At 54.2% G+C, this 12207-nt stretch overlaps 1 protein-coding gene across 4 annotated transcripts in view; it reads left to right on the top strand.

Annotated features, from left to right (window-relative positions):
- LOC101324432 (serpin B6) overlaps positions 1-12207 on the top strand; it is a 12623-nt gene extending 416 nt beyond the window's left edge. For 3 of the 4 annotated variants that reach the window (XM_019945208.3, XM_033863766.2, XM_033863767.2), the window contains exons 2-7: positions 5587-5761; positions 7683-7832; positions 8562-8679; positions 9820-9962; positions 11307-11462; positions 11679-12207. In XM_019945208.3, coding sequence (XP_019800767.1) covers positions 5597-5761; positions 7683-7832; positions 8562-8679; positions 9820-9962; positions 11307-11462; positions 11679-12083 — 1137 coding nt within the window. In that variant the 5' untranslated portion in view covers positions 5587-5596 and the 3' untranslated portion in view covers positions 12084-12207. Of the gene's footprint in view, positions 1-25; positions 189-5586; positions 5762-7682; positions 7833-8561; positions 8680-9819; positions 9963-11306; positions 11463-11678 lie in introns of those variants that run through there. The other variant, XM_073810242.1, reaches the window with a different exon arrangement.

Below are 12207 nucleotides of genomic sequence, written 5' to 3'. Positions count from 1 at the left end.
GACCCCCCGCGGGCGGGCGCCGCAGGGCGCCGGGCGTTGGGAGCCCGGGCGTGGGTGGGGCTGGGGCCCGAGAGAAGCCCGGGTGGCTGCCCAGGCGGCCCGGCTGCCCAGCGGTCTCCCGCCCACCGGGTGGCCGGCGCTCAGGCGCTTTCGGGGGCCTCAGTGAGGACCATTCCGGATCCTGGCACGTGTGTTGTTTGTTAAACTCGCTGCAGGCACGGTGTTGCAAGGTTCGGCATCTTCAGGGCTAAGAGGACCACCGGGGAGAGGTTTTAGTCATACCTGGGGTTGCGCGTGCTGGGTGAGGTCGGCTCTTCAGTTGCTTTCTTCCCCTTCCCCCCCCCCCCCATAAAGCTCAGTTTTGAGGGAGAGAGTATGGAAAATTAGTCCTCACGTGCCGCCAGGAATACGCGGGTGCTGGGGGAAGCTGGGTCAGCGTTGGCACGGCCCCTCCCGGCCCAGCTGGTGTACCTTACGGCCGAGTGGGGAGGGGGAGTGTGAAAAGTAGCCTCTGGACTGCGAGGCTCAGAGATGTGCCCCGGCATCAGCAGGAAGGGCTGTGGTTCTCAGGGTTCTCGGCGTGTCCAGCTCTTCCCCACGGCTCGTGAGTGCCTGCATCCCCGGCGTTAGGCCACCCCAGAGAAGGACCACAGTTTTAGTCATACTTGGTCATGTAAGCTGAGTATTTAAAAGCAATATATGAGGCCAGTTCCAATCCACGGCATTTTGTTACAGTTGAGCTTATTGTGGGTAACTCCAGCCAGCAACCATAGAGTGAAATTAGAGTGAATGGAATCACCATTCTTTTCTGTTTATACAAAGAGTGGCCTCCGTCGCACCCAGTGTTTGTCGTTAGACCCCAGGGAAGGCCACACACCTTACACTGCCAAGCTTGCTGGACCTGAGATCAGGCCTGGACATCAGCAGAAAGAAAGGAACGTGTAGTTCTACCACCATTTATTGAATATACCCGCTTGTGCCTCACAGTAAACCTGTAAAGTAGAAGGAATCATCCCGTTTATGTATTAGGCAACACACACACACACGCACACGCACACGCACGCGCGCGCACACACACACACACACACACACACACACACACACACTGCCCCAGAGACCAGGTGGGGACAAAGCAGGAGCCCAGCTCTCCATTAAACCAATCTTTAATAGTAAATCCTCTAGGAAATTAAGGCATCCTAAGACAAGAAGCACAATTAAATAGTGACACCTTAAAAAATTATTAAGACTTGATCAGTTGAATTAAACCAATTATGTACATTAACTGCCGAAGGTTACTGATGGTGCCACAGGGAAAAAATGGTGCCAAAGGTAGATTGGTTAGACTTGTTTTACACACACACACACACACACACACACACACACACACACACGGCATAGTTCATTAATGAAACCTTAATGCTGGTTTTTATGTTCATGATTAAATATATTTTAAAAGGTATATTGTTATTGAAGCTGTAAATAATTTTGAAATAGATGATGAATTTAGCAAGTGTGTGTGTGCATGTGTGTATATGAAGGACACTCTTGGCCGTCTTATCTACGGAAGCTAAAATGTAGGGGCTTGGAAAGCTGTTGATAGGTGTTGTGTTTGCTGTGTGATCCTGTGAAACGTGTGTCGTTGTTGCTGGTATGTGCATTGAATGGGGAAGAGCTGTCCCTCCATATAAAAACCCCACTAGATTGTCTATAATTTTCTTTGATATCTGGAGTGTCTTCGTGGTAAACTGTTTGAATTTGGTCCTATTTTTCTTTCTTTTTTAGGATTCAGACCTCTTTAATCTTTTTATGATTAATTATTAAGGATTTCTATATTACTGCAAAGTGATAATGAGAATCAGCTTATGATTATGTGGCAGGTTATTATCAAACAGACAAGAAGGATCTTGATAAATGGGACTCGGAGTTTGGACATTTATTTCACAATTAACAGAGGAACCGGGTAATGGGCGAAGAAATGGCTTTTCATGTTTTTCTGTTGCTCACAAAAATAGTTTGTGGGTTTGTGACCATGTGGTTAGCATCTTCCTTTCATAAAACCGTGCTAAAACGACAATGAAGGGGCCTTGTGAAGCATGAAAAACACAAGGACAGAGAAGGGAGAGAGGAGACAAAGAGGGGACAAGAGAGGTCAGAGGTTTTGGAGGAGGAGAGTGACCAGGGGAGGGGCTGAGTGCCGAGGAGGGGAAACAGACCAGAAGGGGCGGACAGGCTCAACGTTGGGGCCCGAGCGCCAGCAAAGGCAGGGGTGGAGTGCAGGGCTGCAAATGGGGCCTGGGTAGAAAGCGTGTCCACAGACTGATGTGACCCCCACAGGCCATCTACTCTGCAGCGGACAGCCACCCTCCCTGCCTTACCCAGAGCCCAGTAGGAGATCAGGTCTCACCCCTGCAGGATCTGATGCACAAACTCAGGGACCCCCAGGCATTGGACTGAGAGGAGGGGATTATGGGTCCCGTAGAAACCCCCCAGCCCCTACCCTGCCTGCAGCCAGACCAGGGGGCTCCTCCATTTGCTGGTTGCTCAGTAAAAAAAAAGCTACTGACCCCTTTATCGCACACATCCTGCCATGTGAGCAGTTTCCAACCTCGTTTTGTGTTTCCCTCTTAAATATGACTGACATCCCAGGATTGTCAAGCATTTGTGGAAAGCCTGTGTATGAAAGAGACCCAAATAATATAAACACCAGCACAATAGCAGAAGACCCCAGGAGAAGAGAGACGATACAGGGAGCAGAAGACAACACCACAGACTGTGATTGACGTTCTCCAGGGAACTGGCGGGGGTGGGGGGGAGGCAGTAAAGAAGGAACAGCAGAGAACAAGGAGTGTTTAGGAATTAAAGATACGATGGCTGAGACTGGAAAAAATCAGTAGAAAGATTGCAAGAGAAAATCATGAGTATCTTCCAGAAAATGGAACAGAACGTCATTGTGATGGAAAATGCAAGAGAGGGGGGTAGATGAGAGCAGAGCTCTCCACTGCACGCAGAGAGCAGAGAGCAGCCGTGCGATCCCAAGTGCCCGACAGATATCACCTGTGCCTGCCACGTGTGCAGGTATGAGGCCCAGAAAAAGAGAACAGTCGGTCTGCAAGGGAACTGACAAGCGCCTTGAAAGTTCCCAGAGAGGGACTTCCCTGGCAGTCCAGCGGTTAAGACTCTGCGCTTCCAATGCAGGGGGCCCAGGTTCGATCCCTGGCTGGGGAGCTAAGATTCCCACATACCTCACAGTGTGGCCAAAAGATGGGGGAAAAAAAAAGTTCAGTTCCCAGAGAGGAAGGGAAGTTTTCTTGATTTGCTAGATTGAAAGGGCCCACCAAGTGCACGGCAAAATGAGTGAACAGGGCCCATCGATGGAGGCTGCCAAGCCGTCAATCATATGGGATGGGAGGATAAAGACATTTTCAGACATGCGAGAAGTCAAAGCGTGTGTATTCTGTCTTAGAAAAGCTACTGGACGATTCGCTTCATCAAAGAAGGGGGTAAAGCGTGAAGCAGGAAGACACGGGGCCCGAAGGGGTGTCTGGGGCTCAGCAGTGCTCAGGCTGAAGGGCAGTGAGTCCGCAGTGGGACCGTGGGGGCGGCGTGGCTGGCAGACGGTGGGATGCACACGTCGGTACAACCGAATAGGAGGCTGGGACCACTGCAGCCCGGGTGGGCGTCTCTGAGCTCAGCTGCGTTTGAGGAAAGTCGGGGCGGGGTGGTGGAGGAGAAGTTGACGTGCTGTCTCCCCTTCCCAGCGCGGTGCGTGAGGGGCTTGGGAGGAAGCATCTGCCCAGCTTCGCCGCAGCAGCACCAAGACTCACGCGCCCCTTGAGGAGTCGAGGGTTCGGTTTTGTGCTTTACAACTTTTCCATGAAGCCAAGAGAGGGCCTGACACTTGGTGTCTTTGGACTGGGAAAAAAATTCAAAATGGATGTAAGACCTTGTTGTTGCTGTAAAGGGAGGGTGTTGGAGATCAACATCTCAAAATAAAGTAGATGAAAGAGAAACCCACGAGCCCCCACTTCTGACGATTTGAGCACCAAGAAGAAAACAGACATCGACTCATTGAAATACCTTGTTTGTAAAAGATCATGAGTCTATTAATAAGCTCAGGTGAGGCAAACAAGGTGAGCTTAAAAAGGCACAAGAGAGCTTCAGTCCTGTTTCAGTATTTTGGGGTGGCCAGCCCCAACCCCATCAGAACACAGATTATCTGGTATATCCCCTTCCTCATGGAGGGAGCAGAAATCAGGTAACTGACCCAGGGCACCAGAGCTGGGACTGTGAGCCTGGTCTCCGTGCCTTTTCCTCTGAGTCTCCTGCTTTGTTTCTCCCAGTTCAGTGTTTAAGACCAAAGCTGCTTTCTGTGGAAGAACTATTGATCTTTCACCTCCAGTTCCCTTCACACAATACACAGAAGTACACTGATTTCTCCGCGGCCCCAGTAGATGCCGTGGGCTGGCCAGGCCAGTGCTTTCCTTGGGGGGGGGGGGGTGGCGGCGATGAGGGCAGGTGTGCTTTTCGAGATCAGTGACAGAAAAGTCAGAGCCTGAAGCAGATTTGCTGGACGTTACCAGAGACAGGGTGCTTTACTAATGGCGTCTCTCAGGTTGGCATTTCCGTTTGAATCAACACTCCTTCGACATCTGAGGGAGAAATGCATGCAGATGGCGAAATAGAGTCCTGGATGGGTGGGGAGGGGGCTCGTGGGACATCTTGGCCAGGTGACCTTGCAGCAGACCTAACACACACAGGGCCCTACAACCCTGTCCTTCCTCAGTTCATGGAGGGCCCTGGGGCTGCAGCGTCTCCTGGTAGACTGGCCGTCTTGGTGGCCCTGTCCCCAGGCCAGAGGATGACCTGTGCGGTGTGTGTGTGTTGGGGGGGGGGGGGGCTGAGTCGTGACGTCTGACTGCATCAGGGATGCTGGAGGCTGTGCTTCTTGTGTGAGTCCCCAAGTGCCCTCGTCCAGAGCCGGGCAAGGAGGGCCTGGGCCTGGGGGGCAGCAAGGGCCTGGGGACAGGGCCTTTGATTTGGGCTTTGGCACGAGCTGAGGCCTCATAGAAGGAGAACTGGACGTCAGAGGTGTTTGTTTTTAAGGCTTTCGTGCCTCTTTGCATGTGGTTTGATCTGTCTTTTACCTTAAGGTTTCCGGTTATCCTAAATGGGGGCCTTGCTCCCGCATTACAGAAACGTTCAACCATCTTTTCTTGTGTAACTGTGTCGTTGGATTATCATTTTGAATGACTTTTAAATTATGAAATAATACATATAGGCCCTTCAACACACCAGACAATACAGAAATGAAAGCAAAGGCGAATAGCGCCTTCCCCGATCCCGCCCCCAGCAGGTACCCAGGATGTGGGCCCTCCCGCTCCCTCGCTGTGCTATCCGCGTCACTGTTCACTAAGTGTTAGAAACCCACAAAATAATGCGGAGGGCCCCCGCAAGAGACATCGAGTTTTGTGCCTGTACCTATTTGCTCGCTGAACCAGTGTCAGCGGTAACTTTTAACAGCAGGTGAGACACGGCCGACGCGTAGCCTAGATTTACGCGACGCTGATTTTAAATCCATCGTTTCAGACTCGCCGCCATGGATGCTCTGTTGGAAGCGAACGGCACCTTTGCCTTGACCCTTCTGAAACATCTGGGTGAAGACAGCTCGCAAAATGTGTTTATCTCACCCATCAGCATCTCCTCTGCCCTGGCCATGGTCCTCATGGGGGCACAGGGAGACACCGCGGCCCAGATGTCCCAGGTACGTACCTGAAACCAGTTCCGGGCGATGGCAAATGCTGTTACTTTCTCAGTTGAGTTGGTCCTCCGTGTTTCAAATCCCAGAGGTCTTGCTCTTGACACATAACCCCCTCTGTGCTGCCCCGTCCCCTGGGCCTCCCGCACCATGTCTCTTTGGCAGGTGGCCGGGCCTTCCTGACAGCTCAGTACCTGACTTCCAGGAGGACACGCTTGAATGAGCAAGTGCTCATCCAGCCTCTGCTCTGATGCGCTGGCCAAGGCCCGGCTGGCGAGGCCAGTCCTGCAGTGAAGCCCAGACCAGCCCGAGGCAGGCTGCGCGGGGCATGAAGGTCCAGCTCCTGCGGCCACCGATGGCAGCCATAGTGTGTCCTCTGGCCCCGCCCAGCATTCACAGCCCGCCCAAGGCCCAGGGTCTCATCCCTTCTTGGGGCCGGGCTTGGGCTCCAAGTCCAGGAGGAACAGGGCTGTTGAGGCTCCTGGGTGCAGAGCTCTGTGAACTAAAGGCCGCCCCACTCCTGGCACACCCTGGAGAGACAGGGAGGGATCACCCTGCGCCGTGGGGAGGTGCCAGCGTGCTCAGGCTGACGAGGCCCACACTGAGTGGCCTAAGCAGGAGCCGTTTCCTTCCTCACAGCTCTGGAGGCTGGGTGTCTGGGATCCAGGCTGCTTCTGAACCGTGTGGGTCTCTAACAGCAGCTTAAATTCTGCTTCCCTGAGCAGGGGCACGGGCACAAGCTCGTGAGGCAGGGCTCCGTTGGGCTGGGGGACGATGTCCTGAAGCCCGTTGTCTGGCTGAGAGGCTCTCGGGGCCCTGCCTCAATCTCCAAGGTTTAACCAAGTGTCCTGATCCTGCCCGAGGCCTGTGCTTTGCGTTTGACCTTTGCCCTGAGGCCATCACTTACTTTCAGAATCATTTGCTGGCTGGAGAGGCTGGGAGGGAGAAGCATTCTCTCTTTCCACCCAGCAAGTCCTGGGTTGCAAATATTTCCTTCAATTCTGCTTGACAAAGAAATAGCTCCCTCTTCAGCTCGTCTTTCTCTTCCCTCACGCTTTCCCAGGCGGCTACCGACGCCGCATTCTTCCCGGGCATCTCCTTACGATTCCCCGGGGAGAGGGCCAGCCTTCCCGCGGCTGCAGGTGGCAGTGGTGTCCGCACTGTCCTCCCAGCCTCGGCCAGCTGCTGGGTCCAAAGCCAGCGCCCACGTTCTAGCTTTGTGTTACAGGAGAACCATGCCTGGACGGCTGCCTGGACCTTCTATGGCTGCAAAAGAAACAGCCCCGCAGCTGAGTGGCTGCGAATGACGACGGTAGCTTTTCAGCCTCTGGCCTGGCCCCATGGTGCCCGCTGGGCTCACTCGTGATCTAGGAAGGGCCCTGGTGCTGGCTGTTGGCTGGGGCCTCCGTCCTCCCACAAGGAGCTCTCCCCGAGCAGTGTCAGCTCCCCAGGGCTGTCCGTGACGCCCCCAACGGGTAGCGGGGACTTTCCTAGACCGTGAGGGCTGGGGGACGAGACAGCGAACGTGGAGCTGCCGGGCCGTTTTCGGCCCAGGCCTGGAAGAGTCACCTCTGCTGTGTTCTGCTGGTCAGATCACGTCCCAGGGCCAGCCCAGACCCGAGGACGCGGCGTGTGTGTGCGGAGACGGGAGGCCTGGCGGGCAGCCTTGTCTGCAGACAGACCACAGGAGTGGGCGCACGGAACTGAGCTTGCAAAGGGGCATTTCTGCTCCTGCCGTCACTGCTCGGACTCCCTGCGGGAGGGAGGCCGGGTGGCTTCCAGGAAGCATTGTGTCTTTAACTGGGTGAATCTCGTTTTAAGCTGCAGTGAGGATCAGTGTGGCCCTTAGGCTGACTTTAGTGTTGTATCCATTTCCTGTAGTCAGGGCACACGGAAGTTGTGTATTTTTATCTGTTTTTGATTTCAGGCACTTTCTCTAAGCAGAAGCAGCGGTGGAGGTGGAGACGTCCACCAGGATTTCCAGAACCTCCTCACCGAAGTTAACAGGACCGGCACACAGTACTTGCTCAGAACCGCCAACAGGCTCTTTGGAGAGAAGACTTATGATTTCCTCCCAGTAAGTCATACTCGCTGCTTTTACTAAGAAGGTAGAGACCAAGGCGGCGGGGAGGTGGCTGGGGGGACCTTGTGGTGCAGCAGAGGGCCTGTGGGCTGAGACGCACACGGGTGGGGTGACGCAGGACCCCGCGCACTGCCGTCCGCGATGGCAGCCACTGGACACGCAGCTACTATGTCCCAGTGTCGTTAATTCAATGCAGGTGAAGTGAAGTATTCAGTCCCCCAGTGGCACCGGCTGCAGTTCAGGTGCCCGTGGCCGCAGGTGGCGCCCTTCTGAACGGTGTGCATTTAGGACCTCACCACGAGCGCTGAGGAAGTGGTGGCGTGGGGTGCAGGTTTCCCATGTTACTGTGGGACAACGGGCCCTGGTTCACGGCCGGCGGTTCCGAAACACCGAGGGAGCAGTGGCCCTCACCATGGTAGGAGCCCACTGGGCACGGCCATGGCCCTGCAGTTGCTGCGTCTCAGTGCCAGCGTCCTGACCTCGCTGGTGCGGCGTCCATGGCGTTTATTTGGCATCCAGACCATGACTTTTCTTAGTTTGTATTTATTATTAAATGGAGCTGAAGACTGAGAAAGGATTTGAGGTTAATTCCTCGCGTTCATTTGTACATTCCGTACGTAAACCATAAAATTATCAACGTTCTGATTTGGGGTGGTGAGGAAGTAGGCTCTTGGCGTTGATTGTTTTTGTAGCCACGCAATTATGTTGCTCTGTGTCTCCTAGTCTTTCAAAGATGCCTGCCGCAAGTTCTACCAAGCGGAGATGGAAGAGCTGGACTTTATCAGCGCTGCGGAGGAATCCAGGAAACACATAAACACCTGGGTGGCCCAAAGGACAGAAGGTGAAGATACGTTGTTATTTCTGCTTTCCTGCTATTTTCTAATTAATTTTATTGGAGTAGAGTTGATTTACAGCGTGGTGGTAGTTTCAGGTGTACAGCAAAGCGAATCAGTTATACCTATACATAGATCCACTCTTTTTTAGATTCTTTTCCCATATAGGTCATTACAGAGTATTCAGTCGAGTTCCCTCTGCTGTACAGGAGATGTTTTCATAGTATTTTAATTAATCTTATTGTCAGTTCCTTCACAAGAGCATCAAATGTAAACAGGAATGATTTTTTTTCTCTGAATAACTGTAAACTTTAAAAATCTACTTTTGAAATACAATCAGTGTATAATTATTTTCTCTAGCTTTTTCCCTCTCCTCATCAATGTTTGGTGCACCTCTTCCAGAACAATCTTTTTTTTTGCTGTATGCGGGCCTCTCACTGCTGTGGCCTCTCCCGTTGCGGAGCACAGGCTCCGGACGCGCAGGCTCAGCGGCCATGGCTCACGGGCCCAGCCGCTCCGCGGTATGTGGGATCCTCCCGGACCGGGGCACGAGCCCGTGTCCCCTGCATGGCAGGCGGACTCTCAACCACTGCGCCACCAGGGAAGCCCCAGAACAATCTTCACTTTAATTTTGTTGTTGTCGTTGTTAATGTTAATATAATCTTTATTTTCACAAATAGTGTAAAGAAAAATTTGGTTGCAGGTCTCAAGCTGCCTGCCTGTCCGTCACCGCTTATGCTCTGCGGGTGACTGAGCGTCATTGCAGGGCACTTGGTTAAGTCCTCAGCCACCTGCGGCTCGTAATTTAAATGTTCTCCACACAAGCTACAGCCTCTCACCTTCAGGACAATCCCTGAAGCGCAGGCATCCAACATTCCTTTCTCTCCCACGGGGAATTATCCTGCACATATTACTTTGTTCATTTTTATGTTTTATTCAACCGGTGGTGTTTTTCTGACCAGAGCTTTAAAAGTTTTTGTCGCTGCCTTTGTTTTAGGGGCCAGTCTCCCTGTACATGGTTGTTTGGAGGACGGCGAGCCCCTTGGTCTGTGCACTTGACCCCTCAAGAAGACGGCCCAGTGAATGTCGTCCCGATGCCTCCGTCAGGAAGCCCTTTAGCTAACTGGTTCTTTAATTCTTCTTTTCAGGAAACATTATAGACCTGCTGTCTCCAGGTTCAGTGGACTCCATGACTTCTCTGGTTCTCGTGAACGCCATCTACTTCAAAGGAAACTGGGAGAATCAGTTTAACCAACAGCTCACCAAGGAAAGGCCGTTCAAAGTCAGCAAGGTGAGTGTGGGTATTTCCCAATAACAGAGGAGGTTCTTGGAAACAGTCCCTGTGTTCACATTGGTTTATAGAACGTGCGAGAAGGCTGACCTCAAGTAACTGGTGCTTCGTGTGGCCTTAGGCAGCCCAGCATCCGGTCTCCCAGCAAACCTGGGGCCTTCTTCTCGCCCTGCCCGCCCCCGCACTGTGTCATCGAACGTGGTCCATGCTGCCGCTGGGCATTCTGTCTGTACCGCACATCCCACGGTGTAGCTCTCAGACTGAAGGTCCTTCCTGGCTTCCCAGAACTTTTGAGATGAAGTTCAAACTCCAGACTATGGCACGTGAAGCTCTTTGTGGCCCTGGATCCTACCCATGTCTCTGTCTTCATTCTGTCAGTACCTGTATATCCCCCTTTCCTCTCCAGCGGCGTCTGGAAGCCTCCCTAGCAGTGCCCCCAGCCCGGTTTCTGTACCCCTCCTCTGAGCTCTCACAGAGAGCTGTGGCACCGATCTCCCGGGACCCCTCTAGCCCCTGTGCAAATGCAGGACCAGGGAGGTCACTTGGGAGTTGTCACGATGACCGGGGCTGGGCTGACAGCAGCGGGGGTGGGAAGCACAAGCTTTGTGTCTTAAAGGTGGAGCCAGGGCTTCCCTGGTGGCGCAGTGGTTGAGAGTCCGCCTGCCGATGCAGGGGACACGGGTTCGTGCCCCGGTCCGGGAGGATCCCACATGCCGCGGAGCGGCTGGGCCCGTGAGCCATGGCCGCTGAGCCTGCGCGTCCGGAGCCTGCGCTCCGCGGCGGGAGGGGCCGCAGCGGTGAGAGGCCCGCGTACCGCAAAAAAAAAAAAAAAAAAAAAAGTGGAGCCAGCGCAGTTTGTAATGAGTCAGATGTGAGTGTGAAGGACGGGGGCCAAGGACACTCCCGGGTTTTTGACCCCGGGATGAATGGTGTTGCCATCAGCCGAGATGGGGAAAATTATAGATGGAGCAGCCGTGGAGGGGAACACGAGGAGCCAGCGTGAGAGGTGACACTGGAGGTTTCTGTTATGTCCAGATGCACGTGTTGAGTAGGCAGTAAAATTTATGCCTCTGGAGTATCGGGGGGAGGTCCCGGCCAGGAATATAAATGTGGGAATTCTGTTTAAAGTCACGGGACTGAGATCACCGCAGAAAAGCAGCACGAGGCCTGAGCCCTGGGTGCCCCAGGGTTTGGAGGCGGAAGCAGTGAAGGTGAGCTGGCAAGAGGGAGGGGACCGGTGTGGTGTCTGGAAGCCACCAAAGTGTTCCTGGGGCCCAGAGTGGCCGGCTCTGCTGACTCGTCCAGTGTCTTGTTTCAACTTCTTGTTTATCCATTCCTTTACAGAATGTGGAGAAGCCTGTGCAAATGATGTTTAAGAAATCCACCTTTAAGATGACCTACATCGAAGAGATATCCACGAAGATTCTCGTGCTTCCCTACGTCGGCAGCGAGCTCAATATGATCATCATGCTTCCCGATGAAAACACCGATTTGAAAACGGTAACTAAGCGCTAATCGCGCCGTGGGGGGAAGGGGGTCCCATCTGAATCCCCGCCCAGCAGGCTCCCCGCCTCCCAGCAGGAACCCTTTCTGCAGCCGGCACAGCTCCCCTGGCCGCCCCCTCGAACCCACGGTGCGGTGCGTGTGGGCCACGGCAGACGCTCCCACTGGGCAGCGTTGCTCTGGACCCGAAGCCCTTCTACTCACCTCTTCTAGGTGGAAAAGGAACTCACTTATGAGAAATTTGTCGAGTGGACGAGGCCGGACCTGCTGGATGAGGAGGAGGTGGAGGTGTCCCTGCCCAGGTTTAAGCTGCGGGAGAGCTACGACCTGGAGGGCGTGCTCCGCGCCCTGGGCGTCACCGACGCCTTCGAGGGCGCCAGGGCCGACTTCTCCGCGATGTCGGCCCAGAGCAACCTGTGCCTGTCCCGGGTCGTGCACAAGGCCTTTGTGGAGGTCGACGAGCAGGGCACGGAGGCGGCCGCCGCCACCGCCGCAGTCCTGATGCTGCGCTGCGCCAGGATCACCCCCAGGTTCTGTGCCGACCACCCTTTCCTCTTCTTTATCCAGCACAGCAAGACCCGCGGGCTTCTGTTCTGTGGCCGGCTCAGCTGCCCGTGAGGAGGCAGCGGCCGCGGGCAGCCCCGCTGGGTCCTGCCGGCCCGCTTTCCCGGGTACTCCGTGACGCGCCTGCGACCCAAAGTGGCCTTGACGACAGTCCAGAAATAAAGGGGCTGATCGAGAA

The sequence above is a fragment of the Tursiops truncatus genome, chromosome 10 (assembly GCF_011762595.2).
Source record: "Tursiops truncatus isolate mTurTru1 chromosome 10, mTurTru1.mat.Y, whole genome shotgun sequence".
Lineage (NCBI taxonomy): Eukaryota > Metazoa > Chordata > Mammalia > Artiodactyla > Delphinidae > Tursiops > Tursiops truncatus.
The sequence above is the reverse complement of the archived record's forward strand: the minus strand, read 5'-3'. Positions and strand labels throughout refer to the sequence as shown.